The 14,670-nt window shown below is 45.2% G+C and overlaps 1 protein-coding gene across 4 annotated transcripts in view; it reads left to right on the forward strand.

Annotated features, from left to right (window-relative positions):
- FAM210A (family with sequence similarity 210 member A) overlaps positions 1-5,013 on the forward strand; it is a 21,230-nt gene extending 16,217 nt beyond the window's left edge. For all 4 annotated transcript variants that reach the window (XM_074576570.1, XM_074576572.1, XM_074576569.1 and 1 more), the window contains 2 exons: positions 515-626; positions 3,087-5,013. In XM_074576570.1, coding sequence (XP_074432671.1) covers positions 515-626; positions 3,087-3,353 — 379 coding nt within the window. In that variant the 3' untranslated portion in view covers positions 3,354-5,013. The remainder of the gene's footprint in view (positions 1-514; positions 627-3,086) is intronic.
- Positions 5,014-14,670: the final 9,657 nt, after the last annotated feature.

The following is a 14,670-nucleotide window of genomic DNA, read 5'->3' on the forward strand; positions in this document are numbered from 1 at the left end:
CCCTGAAGTCTTGTCCAGATAACTTGTTGCTTCATTTTCTTATGCCACATTCCATTTATTTGATATATTTAAAAGTGAACAAAGGACACTGAAGTCTGGATTCTGTGCTTCTGGGCATGCTGCAGATTAGTCTGAAATTTTAGAAAGGGAAAGAAAAAGGAATTTTAGGCAAAACAGAACATGAAGTTGAACCTGCACAACTGGAGCCTGAGTAGCTGTCTTACCACCATTGTATCTACTTAGCTTCAGACATAATAAACTGGGACGCAGGTAAGTTAGCAGCTACTCAGCTGAACAGGGGATAGTATAAATGGGTCGGCTCTTGGAATGCTGAGAAGAACATTAATTTACCTATATGTACAGAAATATAAATCCTGTAAGTATATTGCTTAGATGAAAAAATACTTTGCTATCAAATTGCAAAGTTTGTATAATAAAGAATGGAAATGGTACTGTAAATTACTGTTCAGGTTACAAATCCCAATTCAGGTTGCCAATTTTTTCTCTTTTGTAGAGGAGTGAATGTTGTTCCGTTCCTAGAGTTGATCGGTTTACCAGACAGCATAGTAAGCATCCTGAAAAATTCCCAGAGTGGAAATGCCCTAACTGCATATGCATTGTATAAAGTAAGTATAATTATAGTTTGTAAATAAGCTCTAAATCTTGCCTGGTGAGCTAAACAGGGTTTATTTGCTTACATCAGAAAGAATTAATGCTGTTTTCTCTCTTTGATAGTTAACACATACTTGAGCATTCATTTTTGTAGTAAAAATAGTGACATGCAAGTTGATATGGGCTCTGTGTTCCTTTAAGGAGTCTCTCTGTATTTCTAAAATAACTTCTTTGTTTGCTGCAGAACTATTATCTGCCCTCAGAGATTTAATTACAATTAAGTTACTCCTCTGTATCCCTGATGTAATTAACAGGGACAAAGTCTAAACACCTCATGATTTCCAGATAAAAGTGCAGTTATTTTTATCCTAGAGGATTTGTTGGTTTGTCTTTCTACCTTAGTTCTCCATCACTCAAGTACTTTCATTGTCCATTTGAATCGATTGCTTACATTCAGGTTTGGGTCTCTTTTTATTGCTTTGTATGTGCACAATCCATGTTTGGGAAACTTGAAACATGTCAGACCATGCGAAAACAAAGTACTGTATTCGCTTCAAATGCCACTCATCTGTTTTGTTTCCAAATGTGATGTTCTTACCTGTTACTTAAAGAAGTTATTTTCTCAAACAAAATGTGAAAGCATTACTCTTACCAATTATTCCTGTGCCTAAAAGAGACCAATAAACAAATGTGGTTAAATATGAAGATTTTATTATAGCTGGGAGATATGGTGGTGTTGGAAGAAAATTTCAAGATAAGCATTAGAATAGGTTGCAAAGGGAAGATTTTGCAGGCTTTATCTTTGAAGTTCTAAAAGAACAGGTCAGTCTATGGAGAATGACGAACTTGGTTTGTTGTGTTTTAGATTATCTGACCTCCCAAGGTCTCTTAGCTCTAGTTCTTTATGTGTGGGTCCTAGTTTTGGACTGAAAGATACCTATACTCTTATGAATTTTAGAATTCATTAGAATCATAGAATGGTTAGAGTTGGAAGGGACCTTAAAGATCACCTAGTTCCAGCCCCCCTGCCACAGGCAGGGACACCTCCCACTAGACCAGGCTGCTCAAACCCCATCCAGCCTGGCCTTGAACACTTCCAGGGATGGGGCATCCACAGCTTCCCTGGGCAACCTGTTCCACTGCCTCGCCACCCTCAGAGTGAAGAATTTCTTCCTAATATCTAATCCAAATCTACCCTCTTTCAGTTTATAACTATTACCCCTTGTCCTATTGCTATGCTCACTCATAAAGAGTCCCACCCCATGTCTCCTGTAGGCCCCCTTTAGGTACTGGAAGGCTGTTATAAGGTTTCCCCAGAGCCTTTTCTTCTCCAGGCTGAACAGCCCCAACTCTCTCAGCCTGTCCTCATAGCATAGGTGTTCCAGCCCTCTGATTACCTTCATGGCCCTCCTCTAGACCCGTTCCAACAGGTCCATGTCCTTCTTATATTGAGGACACCAGAGCTGGATGCAGTACTCCAGGTGTGGTCTCATGGGAGAGGAGTATAGAGGCAGAGTCACTTCCCTTGACCTGCTGGCCACGCTTCTTTTGATGCACCCCAGGGTGCAGTTGGCTTTCTGGGCTGCAAGTGCACATTGGCAGCTCATGTTGAACTGCTTATCCACCAGCACCCCCAAGTCCTTTTCCTCAAGGCTGCTCTCAATCCATTTTCCACCCAGCCTGTATCTGTGATTGGGATTGCTGTGACACATGTGCAGGACCTTGTACTTGGCCTTGTTGAGCTTCATGAGGTTTGCACAGACCCACCTCTCAAGCCTGTCCAGGTCCCTCTGGATGGCATCCCTTCCCTCCAGTGTCAACCACACCACGCAGCTTGGTGTCACTGGCAAGCTTGCTGAGGGTGCACTCAATCCCACTGTCCACGTCGCTGACAAAGATGTTAAACAGTGCTGGTCCCAGTACCACCCCCTGAGGAATGTCACTTGTGACTGGTCACCACTTGGACATTGAGCTGTTGACCGCGACTCTCTGAGTGTGGCGATCCAGCTGATTACTTATCCACCAAGTGGTCCATCCATCAAATTCATGTCTATCCAATTTAGAGACAAGGAGGTCGTGTGGGACAGTGTCAAATGCTTTGTGTAAATCCAAGTAGGTGATGTCAGTTGCAATTTAAAGCATATCTTCTTGTCAGTATTTCCTCTTTGCTTATATGGCTCAGTGTTCACATGCTGTCCGTTCTGAGATCCTAATTCTCAACCCACAAGCTGCACAGGGAGGGTTTCTTTTCTAAAATGGAAATCTAATGCCTGTGCTGGCTTTGTCAAAAGGATACTTTAAGTAAAATGTGTGCTGTTCTGGGGATGCACTGTAAATTGGCTTATTTCCATGTAAATAGAAGATCTTTTTAGTATCTGACACTGGCCAAAATAAATTCTCAATATTAAAAATACCGTTTGCTAGATAATATTGTCCTGTTTTATTGATATGGTGTGTTCTTTGGTTTCTTTAAGATTGCAACTCCTGCCAGATACACTGTGACTTTGGGAGGAACATCCATCACTGTTAAATATCTACGTAAGAATGGCTACATGTCCACACCACCACCAGTAAAGGAATATCTACAAGATCGGATGGAGGAAACAAAGGATAAAATTACAGAGAAGATGGAGGAAACAAAGGATAAAATTACAGAGAAGATGGAGGAAACAAAGGATAAAATTACAGAGAAGATACAAGAAACCAAAGATAAAGTTTCATTTAAAAAAATAAAGGAATAGGAAAGATGCTTAATTTTTGGATATATCAAACTTAGCACTTTAACCCTTTGTGAGGCAGGATATACAAAGTGCACTTCGGAGCTTTTTTTTTCCCTTTTTTTTCCCCCCTTGTCTGGAGACTGCAATTGCTCTGTGGATTTAAAAATTCTGTATATTCAACAAGGTTAAAGTTCCCTGGGGGAGAGGTGGTGACAAAATTTCAATTTACAGAAGGAAAAGCTGAATCTCATATTAGAAGTTCATGTGTCCATTGGTTGATAGTGTTAACAGTCACTCTTCCCTCTTTTTTTTTTTTTTTTATTCCCCCCCTCAAAATGAAGATGGTTTCTTCCAAAAGATGCTACTTTATTCTTCTTCCATCGTAGCACACAGCCATTGTTCCATTAGGCTGCATCTTCCATTAAATGAAAATGAATATTTCTCTACTGGGAAAGGCAACGTATTTTGATTTTTCAGAGTATGTGGACCCAGGCCTCTTCAGTCGTGCTCATCTCTCAACTTGGAGACAGACCATTATCACTGATACTGCACATGAAGGAATCAATGGATTAGCTACTGAATGAATTATAATGGCTACATTGACTTCAGCTGAGCTGTGATAGTTTACAGGTTGAGACTATGAATCTTCTTTCTTGGACAGTGTATCTCTTCAGAGATCTCAACTGAAAGCTGTACCAAGATGACTTAATTACGCTAGCCATACTGTCAAGTATACTTGGTTTCCTAAACTTGATTTACAGTAGAAAAAGTTATTACATGAAATTAATCAATATTGTATATTAAAAACTAGGATTTTTTTATTATGTTAAAGTTTACAAAACTGTTCTATTTCATTTTTGGAACAAAAAAAATCTGAAAGAGAAGTTTACTTGAGAAATTGATATACTAAGGGGCTTTTTAAATACACGCAAAGTTAGAGTTAAACCCAAAAGTTCCTCCTCATATTCAGGAACCCCTCAGACTTCAGTAGAACAATTTAACTAAAATAAGCATAATTTCTGAGACAGCGATCACAGTCTACCAAACTTCCCCGCCCCCCATAGATTTTCTTAGATCAAGCAAATACCTACTCATAGCTGAAGGATGAAATGCTGTCTCAGAGATGTCATAAAGGACTACAGTTCTATTTGACTGGGCAGGCAAACTTCTCTCATGGTTTTATTCAAATAGAAGCTAAATCAAAGTGATTTTTTTCCTATTTCTATTACAGATCTCGCTTTGTAGCAACTCTCTGCTTGTGTATCTTGTTTAACAAAGGTGTGTTTTTGCAGAGGGATATGAGGAAGGAACAGAGTTGGACCCTGAGCATTGTAATTGACTAGAGTAAAAGAATATAGCTGAAAAAGTATCACCTCTGCCTCACTTGTGTTTTCAGTCAAGTCACTGAGGGCCTCTCCATGTTTAAGCGAGTTGAACTTCATTAACTTAATTGTGCAGGATTGATTACCTACTTCTCTGCCTCTGTCCACCTGCCAAATAGTAACTGCAGTCTAATGCCTGCCTCACAGGGATGTTGTGAGGAATAATCATTGTATATTCACTGCCCTGAAGATGTAAAGTGCCATGTTTCTGATAAATATTATTAAAAAATAATTCTGTGAACTCTTCTGCTGAGATGAGTGCTACTGTAGGATTTGAGTTAATAGATACTTTTTTTCTATTTTAGTGTACTTTTCCTTACTGTCCTCTTGCACACGTTCTTCTGATGTTGGCATTTGTTCTGGTTTTCCATTTTCATGGGCAGTGGTGTCTGTGTACTGCAGTACTCTGCAAAGCCAGAAGTCTGCCCCAGTAATACTGCATGATCATCCTCTTTGTCTGGGGCCAGATCTGGGAACCTCTTGGTGCAGCTCACAGGATCCACCTCTTTGCACAAGGCAGGGAGTGCACAGGGGCACCTTGGTGTCCTAGGATGCATCTGTAGCCCACAGGCATCTTAGAATTTGTTCATTACACAGACACACTCTTTTGGTACCCCCATCCTCTTGCCCTTCCCCATGTCCAGCTGGCCTGTGACCACTTCAGCACTTACATGCTCCATCACTACCCCTGATAAGTACAAAAGATCCCCTGTCTTAACTACGTGCCATAAGCTGTCCCGTGTGACCATTTCTGCAGCTGCAGGAACAGCTTATAGTGACTATTGGCAAGTGTCTCATCAGTGTACTGTTGGGTCAGTTTTACAGCATGAACAACCTCAAGGAGTTTCTGGGACAGCCGCATCCTTCAGCCAGGATGTCAATTAATAAAGCACACAATTAAGAGATCAATCTACACAGGGTAGGAAGGGCAATCTTCAAGACTTTGAAAATCTGACCTGGAGAGCTTTTGTGACAATTAGCCACATGCTTTGTTGTACTGGTGACCTTGTCCCAAGTCAGCCTCGTCTGGAATCAATGCGTTGCCTCATTAGTGCGGAGACCAGCTGGAGTCTTCCTGTGCCACCCAGGGAATGAATGACGTTAGTCCACTGGGTTCCCCAGCATGTACCCAGCTACACTGCAATTTTAACTATAGGATAGAGTTGACTTTCATCATTGTATCTCACCTACAACTTAATTTCCATAGCTCTTGCCACAATGTTAGGGTGCAGTTCTTGTTACTGATGGGTTGGTGAGGCAGTGCACACGGAATGTGCTCACAGGCCGCGCTTTTGCATCAAGCAATGGTCTCTTCTTACCGATGCCCAAGCCAGCACAATTGGCACACTCCAATGTTGCAGCAGTGTCCCTCAAGGTGGAGCAGCAGTGGGTGCCTTTGGCAGCACAGAAGGGACAGAGGAGCAGGTGCCTAGGAAAGCAAACAGTTTGCAGCACCCAGAGCTGGCACTGAGGCAGATGAAAAGTGACCTGAGCAAAGGAGTGCCCAGCAGAGCTCCCTGAACTCTCCCCAGTGGAGTGCCAAGAGTCCTTGGTGAGGTAAAAAGCCCAGGCAGAAGCCCAGGAGCGCGTTCCAGTCAATGCTAGCAGGGGCTGCTGCCTTCCCCTAGCAGCTCAGCATCCTCATGGGAAAGGGCCTTTAACCTGCCCTTGAGGGCATGAGTCCCTCCACCTCTTTGCAAAACCTTCAGAAATCTGCCGAGGCCAGGACTAAGGCATCTGCCACCTCACAGGCAGGAGAGAAATTGCTGCTTTGGTGACTTATGTGTTTCTATCTGCTCCCTGACTTGCACATAACACCACTGCAGGGCATTGCACTGTCTGCCTCTGGTATGGGTACACAAGTGAAGGCATTGAGTGCCTGCCAGAGCAGAAGCTGGAAACGAAGTTGCAGTCCAAGCAGAAGTTGAAGTAGCACTCAAGCAGGACCTGGAGCCAAAGTTACAGCCTGAGATGGGGCTAGAGCCAAAGTCACATCCCAGGATGGAGCCAGAGCCAAAGTAGCTGCCTGAAAAGGAGCCAGAGCAGAAGTAGTGGTCCAAGACGGGGTTGAAGATGCAGCCAGTGTAAGGGCCTAAGCCAAGTGACCGGTCAAGCAGTAGTTCAAGCCAAAGTCATGGCCCAATGTGATGCCAGAGCTGAAGTAGCAGCCTAAGCCAGAGCTAGAGGTAAGGTCTGTCTGGAGACAAATTAAGAGCCTGAGGCGAGGCTGGAGACAAAATAATGCCCAAATGAAGACGAAAGCCAAAGATAAAACCCAACCAGGGGCAGGAGCTGAACTTTCATCTCAAGCACTCTTCAGAGCCAAAGTCACAGCTGAAGATGGGGCTGGATCCCAAAGAGCAACCTTAGGTGGGACCAGAGCTGAAATTGCTGCCCAAGATGGGACAGGAGCTGAAGTATTATCCCGCTATCTTGACAAAGTCAAAGCTTGATTTGGCACCAGTGCCAAAGCTGCAGCCTGAGCATGGGCCAGAGCCAGAGCTGCTGCCTGATATCAGGCAGGATCCAAAGTCACAGCCCAAGATAGCACCAGAACAGAAGTGAAGGGCCAAGCAGGAGCCAGAGTAGTTATGAGAGTCCAAGCAGAGGCTGGAGCTGAAATCATGGCCCAATATCAGCTGGGAGATGATGTTGCAGACATGGATGTGGCCAGAGCTGAAGTCACAGCCCAATATTGGGCTGGAACCTAAGTGGCGACACAATATCATGCCAGAGCAAAAGTCATGGCTCAAGATGGGTCTGGAGCCAAAGTCACCACCCGGATTAGGAGCCAGAGCTCCAGTAGCCTCCTGAGCAGAGGCCTGGAGCCAAAGTAACAGCCCAACACCTGATTGCAACCAAAGTAGCAGCCCAAGAAGGCACCAGAGCAAAAGTTGCAGCCTCAGATGGGGCTGGCACTAAAGTTGCAACCTGAGATGGGGCTGGCACTAAAGTTGCAACCTGAGATGGGGCTGGACCTGAAATCGCAACCTGAAGTTGGGATGGAAGTGAAGTGGTAGTCCAAGCAGGGCTGGAGCCAAAAAACAGGAGCCACAATCAGGCCAGAGCCAAAGTCACAGCCCAGGGTCAGGCCAGAGTTGAAATCACTGACCAAGATGGGGCTGGATAGCCCAGTATTAGGCTCGAGATAAGTTGTTACCTGAGATAGGTCTGGAGCCCAAGTAGTGGCCTGAGATGGGGCTGTAGACAAAGTAATAGCCTGAACAGGGACCAGAGGCAAAGTCGTAGCCCAAATAGTGGCAAGAGCTGCAGTAGCCACCTGAGCATGGACCAGAGCTGAATTTGGGTTGGCGGTGAGTAGCAGCCCAAGATAAGGCAGAAGCTGAAGTCACTGCCCAATACGGGTCCAAAGCCAAATTCACAGACTGAGAAGAGGCCAGAGATGAAGTCATAGACCAAATGGGACTGTAGCACATGTTGTGATCACAGCAGGGCTCGGTGCCAAAATTGTGACTCCAAGATGGGGCCAGAGTAGATGTCATGATGTAAGCAGGGGCTGGAGCTGAAATCACGTCCCAAGACAGGTCTGGAGCAGAAGCTGCAAACCAATGTGAGACTGGAGCCCAAGTCACAGCCAGAGCCAACATCACAACCCAATATGCAGCTGGAGCCAAAATAGTGACTCAAGATGGGCTGGAGCCAAAGCCATGGCCAGAGATGGGGCTAGAGCCAAAATCATAACTGGAGATGGCATTGGAGATGAAGCTGCAGACTGACATGGGGCTGAAGTCAAACTCACAACCTCTTATCAGGCCCTAGCCAAAAGCACAAACCGAGCAAGCACTGGAGCTGAAGTAGTAACCCACTATCAGGGCAGACCTGAGTCAGAGGCTAGAGATGGTCTGGAGCTGAAATCGTGACCTGAAGTTGGGATGCAGCTGAAGTCACAACTGGAGCTGGAGCCAGAGTTGAAACCATGACCCAAGATTTTGGCTGGAGGGAAAGTCACGGACCAAGATTTTGGCTGGAGGGAAAGTCACAGCCCAAGATGTGGCTGGGCACAAATTAGCAAGACGAATAGGGGCTGGAGTCAAAGATATGGCCTGAGATTGGGCCAGAGCCAAAGATGTGGCTCAAGATGGGCTTGGAGTTGAAGTCACAGACCAATATGGAGCTACAGCCAAACTTGTGGCTTGGAATGGGGCCAGAGCCAAAGTCGCAGCCCATGATGGGCCTGGAGCTGAAGTCATGACCTAAATAGAAGTCAGAGCCACAGTAGCCTCCTGAGCAGGGACCAGAGCTGAAGTCATAACCCAATATTGGGCCAGAGACAAAGTCATGGCCTGATATTGGACAGGAACTGAAGATGAGGCCCAAATGCAGCCACCACTGTGCTCATGGCTCAAGGTGGAGCTAGAGCAGAAGTCACAGCCCAAACATGGAACAGAGTTGACATCACTGCCCAAGAAGGGTCTGGAAGCCAAAGTCATGGCCCAGTAAGGGGACAGAACCAAAGCTGTGACCCAAGATGGTCTGGGTCTGAGCCAAAGGTGCATCCCAAGCAGAGGCTAGTGATGAAATCACTGCCCAAGAATGGACCAGAGCCAAAACCACAGTCTGGTATCAGCCAAAAGCTGAAACTGCTGCCTGCAGTAGTGCTGGAGCAGAAGTCGTGGACTAAGCAAGGGCCAGAGCCAAAGTTGCAGCCCAAGATCGGACCAGAGACAAAGATGGGGACAGAGCTGGGGACAGAGCTGCAACAGCCTCCCAAGCAGGGCCAGAGCCAAAGCTGTGACCAACATTGGCCCAGAGTCCAAGTATCAGCCCGAGTTAGCACTGGACCAAAAGTTGCAGCCCAAGATAGGGGCCAAGCCAAAATCACAGCCCAGTATTGGGCTGCAGCTGGAGTTATGGCCTAACCAGGGGCCAGAGTCAAAATCATGGCCCAAGATGGGGCAAGAACTGAAGTCATTGCCTGAAACAGGGCTGGAGCCAAAGTCATGCTCTGGCATCAGGCTAGATCCGAAGCCTCAGCCCAAGATGAGGCCAGAGCTGAAATCATGGATGGAGCAATGGCTGGAGCCAAGGCAATGGCCAAAAAAATGGGGCCAGTCAAAATTACCGCCTGAACAGGGACCAGAGCCAGTCGCGGCTGAAGTTAGTGCCAGAGCTGAAGGTGCAGCCCAGGTAGGGGCTAGAGCCAAAGTCTCCTGAACAGCTGCAGCCAAAGCTGTGATCCCATAACAGGCCAGAGCCGAAACAGTGGCAAAACACATTTTCTGATTGTGTGTCCTTCAGGGTGTCAGCTTAGAGCATCACGCTGCATTCGTCCTTGTTCATCACTTACCGTCAGCAACAACAATAATTAGAGAATCATAATTATCCCCTGGCAATTAGCTGGCTATTTTGATGATCTTCTTGAGAAGAAAGAATATGTCTTGATTTCATAAGCCTGCAGGGCAACATGTAGCATTAAGTTTGGGTTTGAGTTTGATGAATTGATTGGACAATCACAGAGGAGGGAACACAGGCTTGCTTAGGAATGAAAAAAAAATCAAAAAACCCACCCAAATCTAATACGACAGGGAAAGAGTTTCATAAAGAGACCTAATTAAATAAAGATTTCTAACTGCTTCTGTATCTGGCCAAATGGCCAGAAAGAGGCTGAACCACAATTGGAGGAGAACCTACCTCAGATAAATTCTCCAGCACTGTTTTTAAAAAGTTTTTCTTTTTAAGTTTGTTTTTTTTTAAAGGTAGTGTTTAAAAAAAAATACATAGTAGTCTGCAAATCTCTTACTTTTTCTGTGCAGAACTAGTGTGCAGAACTGAAAGCTTCTCAGTGCTTTGCAGGTGCCAGACGTAGACATCCTCATGATGCGGGGCAGCTCCATGATTGCCCAGAGAGCACTTGCTCCTCACAGGCGCAGCAGCCGACACAGATCTCTGGCCAGGAGCCAGGGCGGGTAATGATGGTCGTGACAGTGCCCACCTCTAAAGGTGAAGCCCCATTTCCCTAAAGCTTGTTTATTACCTTAAAGAACTGTCCTCCATGGGAAAACAGAGGTTCACACTGGGACATCTCCTGTGTCCCAGCTCTCTAAGAAAGCAGCACGTGGATGGGCAACGGGTGCTCCTGGCAAGATCTCGTTTGCAACCTCTGGGCTTCAGCGTTCCCTAGGAGTAACTCATGAACTGTGTGGCGATATTGCTGTGTTAGGCGGCTTCATGCTGGAGTAGCTGAAGGGTTAGGCTGCTGCCAAACACCGTTTGGATAATGTCAGTTCACCTGTGGGCTAAATCCATGTTTAGCATACTTAGTACTGGATTACATGTGCCATGGCTTCCTGACACATATGATCTCACATTGCTCAAACATGCTACAGGTTTTGAGTCAACTCCACCGGCACTGACTCATTACAGTCTCTGTCCTCCTCCTTTTAATATCGTGATGAATCAATGTTCTCTTGCAATCAGAATAAAGTCATAAAACTGATGTAATTTCCACTTCAGATACGCTGTGTTGAATTCATCTGAAATGCAGTTGTGATCCCACACCTAATCCAAACCAAAACTGCACTGCTGGGCAGTCAGCAGTGGAACGGATCCAGTACCGATAACTTCATAACGCTGTCTGGGCAGCCCCTCTGCAGTGAAGCAGGCGTGGAGAGACAGACAGCATGGGCTCCTTGCAAACTCTGCAGTCACCTGGACCTTGTGCCTACTGATGTCTTCCCAAATGGGGTCTCAAAGCAGATGGAGACAAGATGCAGATCCACCATTAAGTGCTAAATACGCAAGCTGCCAGTTTGCCACATGCTTTTCTTTTTATTATCTGTCTCACATGGACATGCCCATAAATGCCAAAAGACTTCCCAGAGATGGCTCATAAGGATGTGGAGCCAAGAGAACAGAAGTTAGATATGAGAAGTAACACCGTACTTGCCCTTCATGCTCAATAGGCTCTGCGGTAAGTGGTGTGAGGTGCCCTCAGCTGGCACCGTCTAGCACTTCCCACCAGTGCCTTCGCGCCGACGGCGCTGCTCTTTACCCAGGCGCTCCCCGAGAGCTGAGTCAGAGCACCTTTCCCCCAAAAGCAGGTGTCTGCACACAGCTACGGCCTTCAGCCACCTCCCAGGTGTGGCAGCCGTGCTTCAATGCAGAAGGAGATACTTCGGAAGAATTTTAGTGGGGGAAGGGAAATTTCTCAGCCTTGGCTGACTGATGGCTAATGCTTCGGATCGCCAAATACCTGTGTTTAATTTTTATCCTGGATTAGATAAACCAGGAAAATAAAGATAACGCACTATAATTTTGTATAAGGAGTACTCCAAGTTCTGCCTAATGTCACTAACAGTATATTGTACATTTTTTGGTTGTTGTGCAGTAGTCCTGTATTTAAGCAGAGTTGCATGTATCTGCATAGTAGGTACCTGTATACAGCCAATCTGCTCTAAAAACAGAAAGTAAAACTGCCATCGCACCAGCAGCACTGAAACTACAGCTGCAGTTTACTCTGAGTACAGTTTGAAAACAGACAGGCACTTTATATCTTCTGTGTTACTGTCAGATGGTGATTTGAGTGTACCTGATGCCATTGTCCTGACAGAGCATAATTTTACTAGAGGACAGTGTCTGTTTCCCCTGGCACATGGCTGGAGCTAGCCTGCATATTTTCTTATCTACAGGCATAATACCAGCAGAATATACAGCACAATTTCAAAAGGTGAGAGGGCTTGCGTGTTGAGTAGCTAATGTAGTTGTCATTCGGCCATATGGCTTTTAACACGCGCCAGTGCACCTCTCGCTGCGAAGCGGTGACACCTAATATTGTACCAGCCACTGCCCAAAACAAACACAGTTAAACTTTCAAGCAACTTCCAGCACCTTTGATCTTGCAGAACGAAGGAGGCCAAACGAACCAGACCGACTTTGCAGTCAGTCAGTCGAGCTTCACCCGTTAGGCTTTTCCTGACGAAACATTAGTGAAAGTCACCAGCTCATCAGCTTTTTCCCGCCGAGAGCTACCAAGTTTGCAGCTGTAGGCAAATTTTATAGCACTTACAATCCTAACCCCATTGTCAGGAACGGACTAGCTCCTGTACATTTTGCTATTGCCATAAACCCTGCTCCACGGCTATGCGAGCACAGTCGTGCTTTTGTGTTTGACTTCTATGGCTTCTTCACCAAGTAAAGCCAACTAGGGTGAACTTGGCTCAGCTTATGAAATACTCACAGCATCGTAACACAATTACGAGTGTATGCATATACACAGGGACATGTAACAAGCTGGAACATCCTCACTGCTTTGATATGAAAACTACTTTTTTTTTCTTTTTCCCCTAAGAGTTTCTTGCTGCCCAGGTTTAAATGTAGGTCAAGCTGTCTGAGCCCATGTCTGTGGCACACAGAGTGGGATTAAACCGGAATTTTCCACTCAACTCGACTGTCAATCACTGTAATGTCTGCAAACATTAAATTAATCTGCAGTGATCTGGTGTTGGCATTGAAGGGAGCTTCTGGGGCTCAAGGATGGCATTTCGGCCTCTATGAAAAAGATGCCCTCTTTCTCTGGACGAGGGATGGCTACATTCTGGCTGCTTGCTTGATCCCCTGCGTCTATCAACCAAACATAGCAAAATAGCTCTGTACAGGACAGCGGCACATGCGTGTTAGAAGTGAGCGGAGAGAAACTACACCTCACAGTTGGAGGGACCGAGAACGGTGGCGATGGGAAGGTTATTCCCAGCACCGCCACAGGCTGCCACATCCTTAATGCATGTTTCCTCATCTTTAAAACAGCATTAGCACCTTTCTGCTACTGTTCTGCAATGGGCTTCACAGCAGAAACTACTAAAGGGCACAAAATATTTTACAGTAAGCATCTTCTGGATGTCACGTATTAGTCCCTTTATTAAGGAGAGCAAGCCTTCCTTCCACGTGCGCTCCTCTAGCTGTTGTTAGTACGCCCACTGGCATCCCAGCAAAGCTGCCTTCGGCTTAGCGTGTGATGGACATCACTGGGGCAGATCGTGCAGTCCTGCCAACATAAATAACATATTAAGGGCAACACAGAACACCTAAGGTAAGCAGAAATAGGCAACCAAATAGTAGCAAATAGAGCACATAGTTTCTCCCCTATGTTTTGAAATATTCTGGGGACAAGTAATGTTAACGACCACAGAGGATACTGAAAAACTCGGCTCATCAGTTTTACCATATGTAAAGAACATAGTATCGCATCTCTAATCCCCACTCTCAGGAGCAATCATTTGGCAGTCAAACTGGAAAAAAAAATGTAGAAAACAAGCAAAAAAAAAGAATCGTGCAAGTTTTTATCCTAATCAGTGCTAGACTCCTGTGAAAGTGGCACAATGCAAACAGCACAAAAGCAGGGCATCGCCGCAGTAGACACAAGCTATTAGAATAGGATTCAGCAGTAAGGTTTTTAAAATGTGCATTTTAATTAGAACTCATTTAAAGCACAACTGATCAAAACACTGGTAATGAGAGAAGCCTAATTAATTTTTGTCTAAGTAACGAAGTCTCATTACAGAGGGGTCTCTGGAAGAAAAGGGTTTGGGATGTTAAAAACAGGGTGTTTGTAATGAGAGGCAATACTGCTGGGAGCCTGGAAGCCAGACCTAGAGGTTTCACAGGACCGCAGCAGCCACCGTATTAATCTTTTAACAGGAAAAAAGTAACCCTACTGAGATGAGACATCCCATTTATAGCCAAGTTCTGAGTTGCAACCATTGGCAGAGATATTAAAACACAATCAAACAGAATGGCATATCATAAAACAAATATAAATACAATTAAAACCAGATTAAGTAAAAGATCAAAGCAGGCTCAAAAAAAAAATATGCAGTTTCCAGGGAGTTCAGGGTTCAGACAGCAGAGGAGGAGCAGAAGCTTGGAGGTTTGGAGCACTTCTAAGGACTAAGGAACTAGCGATTTTCTAAGTACTAGAAAAGAATTAAAATGCTGTAGAA

The sequence above is a fragment of the Larus michahellis genome, chromosome 2 (genome assembly GCF_964199755.1).
Source record: "Larus michahellis chromosome 2, bLarMic1.1, whole genome shotgun sequence".
Taxonomy (NCBI): domain Eukaryota; kingdom Metazoa; phylum Chordata; class Aves; order Charadriiformes; family Laridae; genus Larus; species Larus michahellis.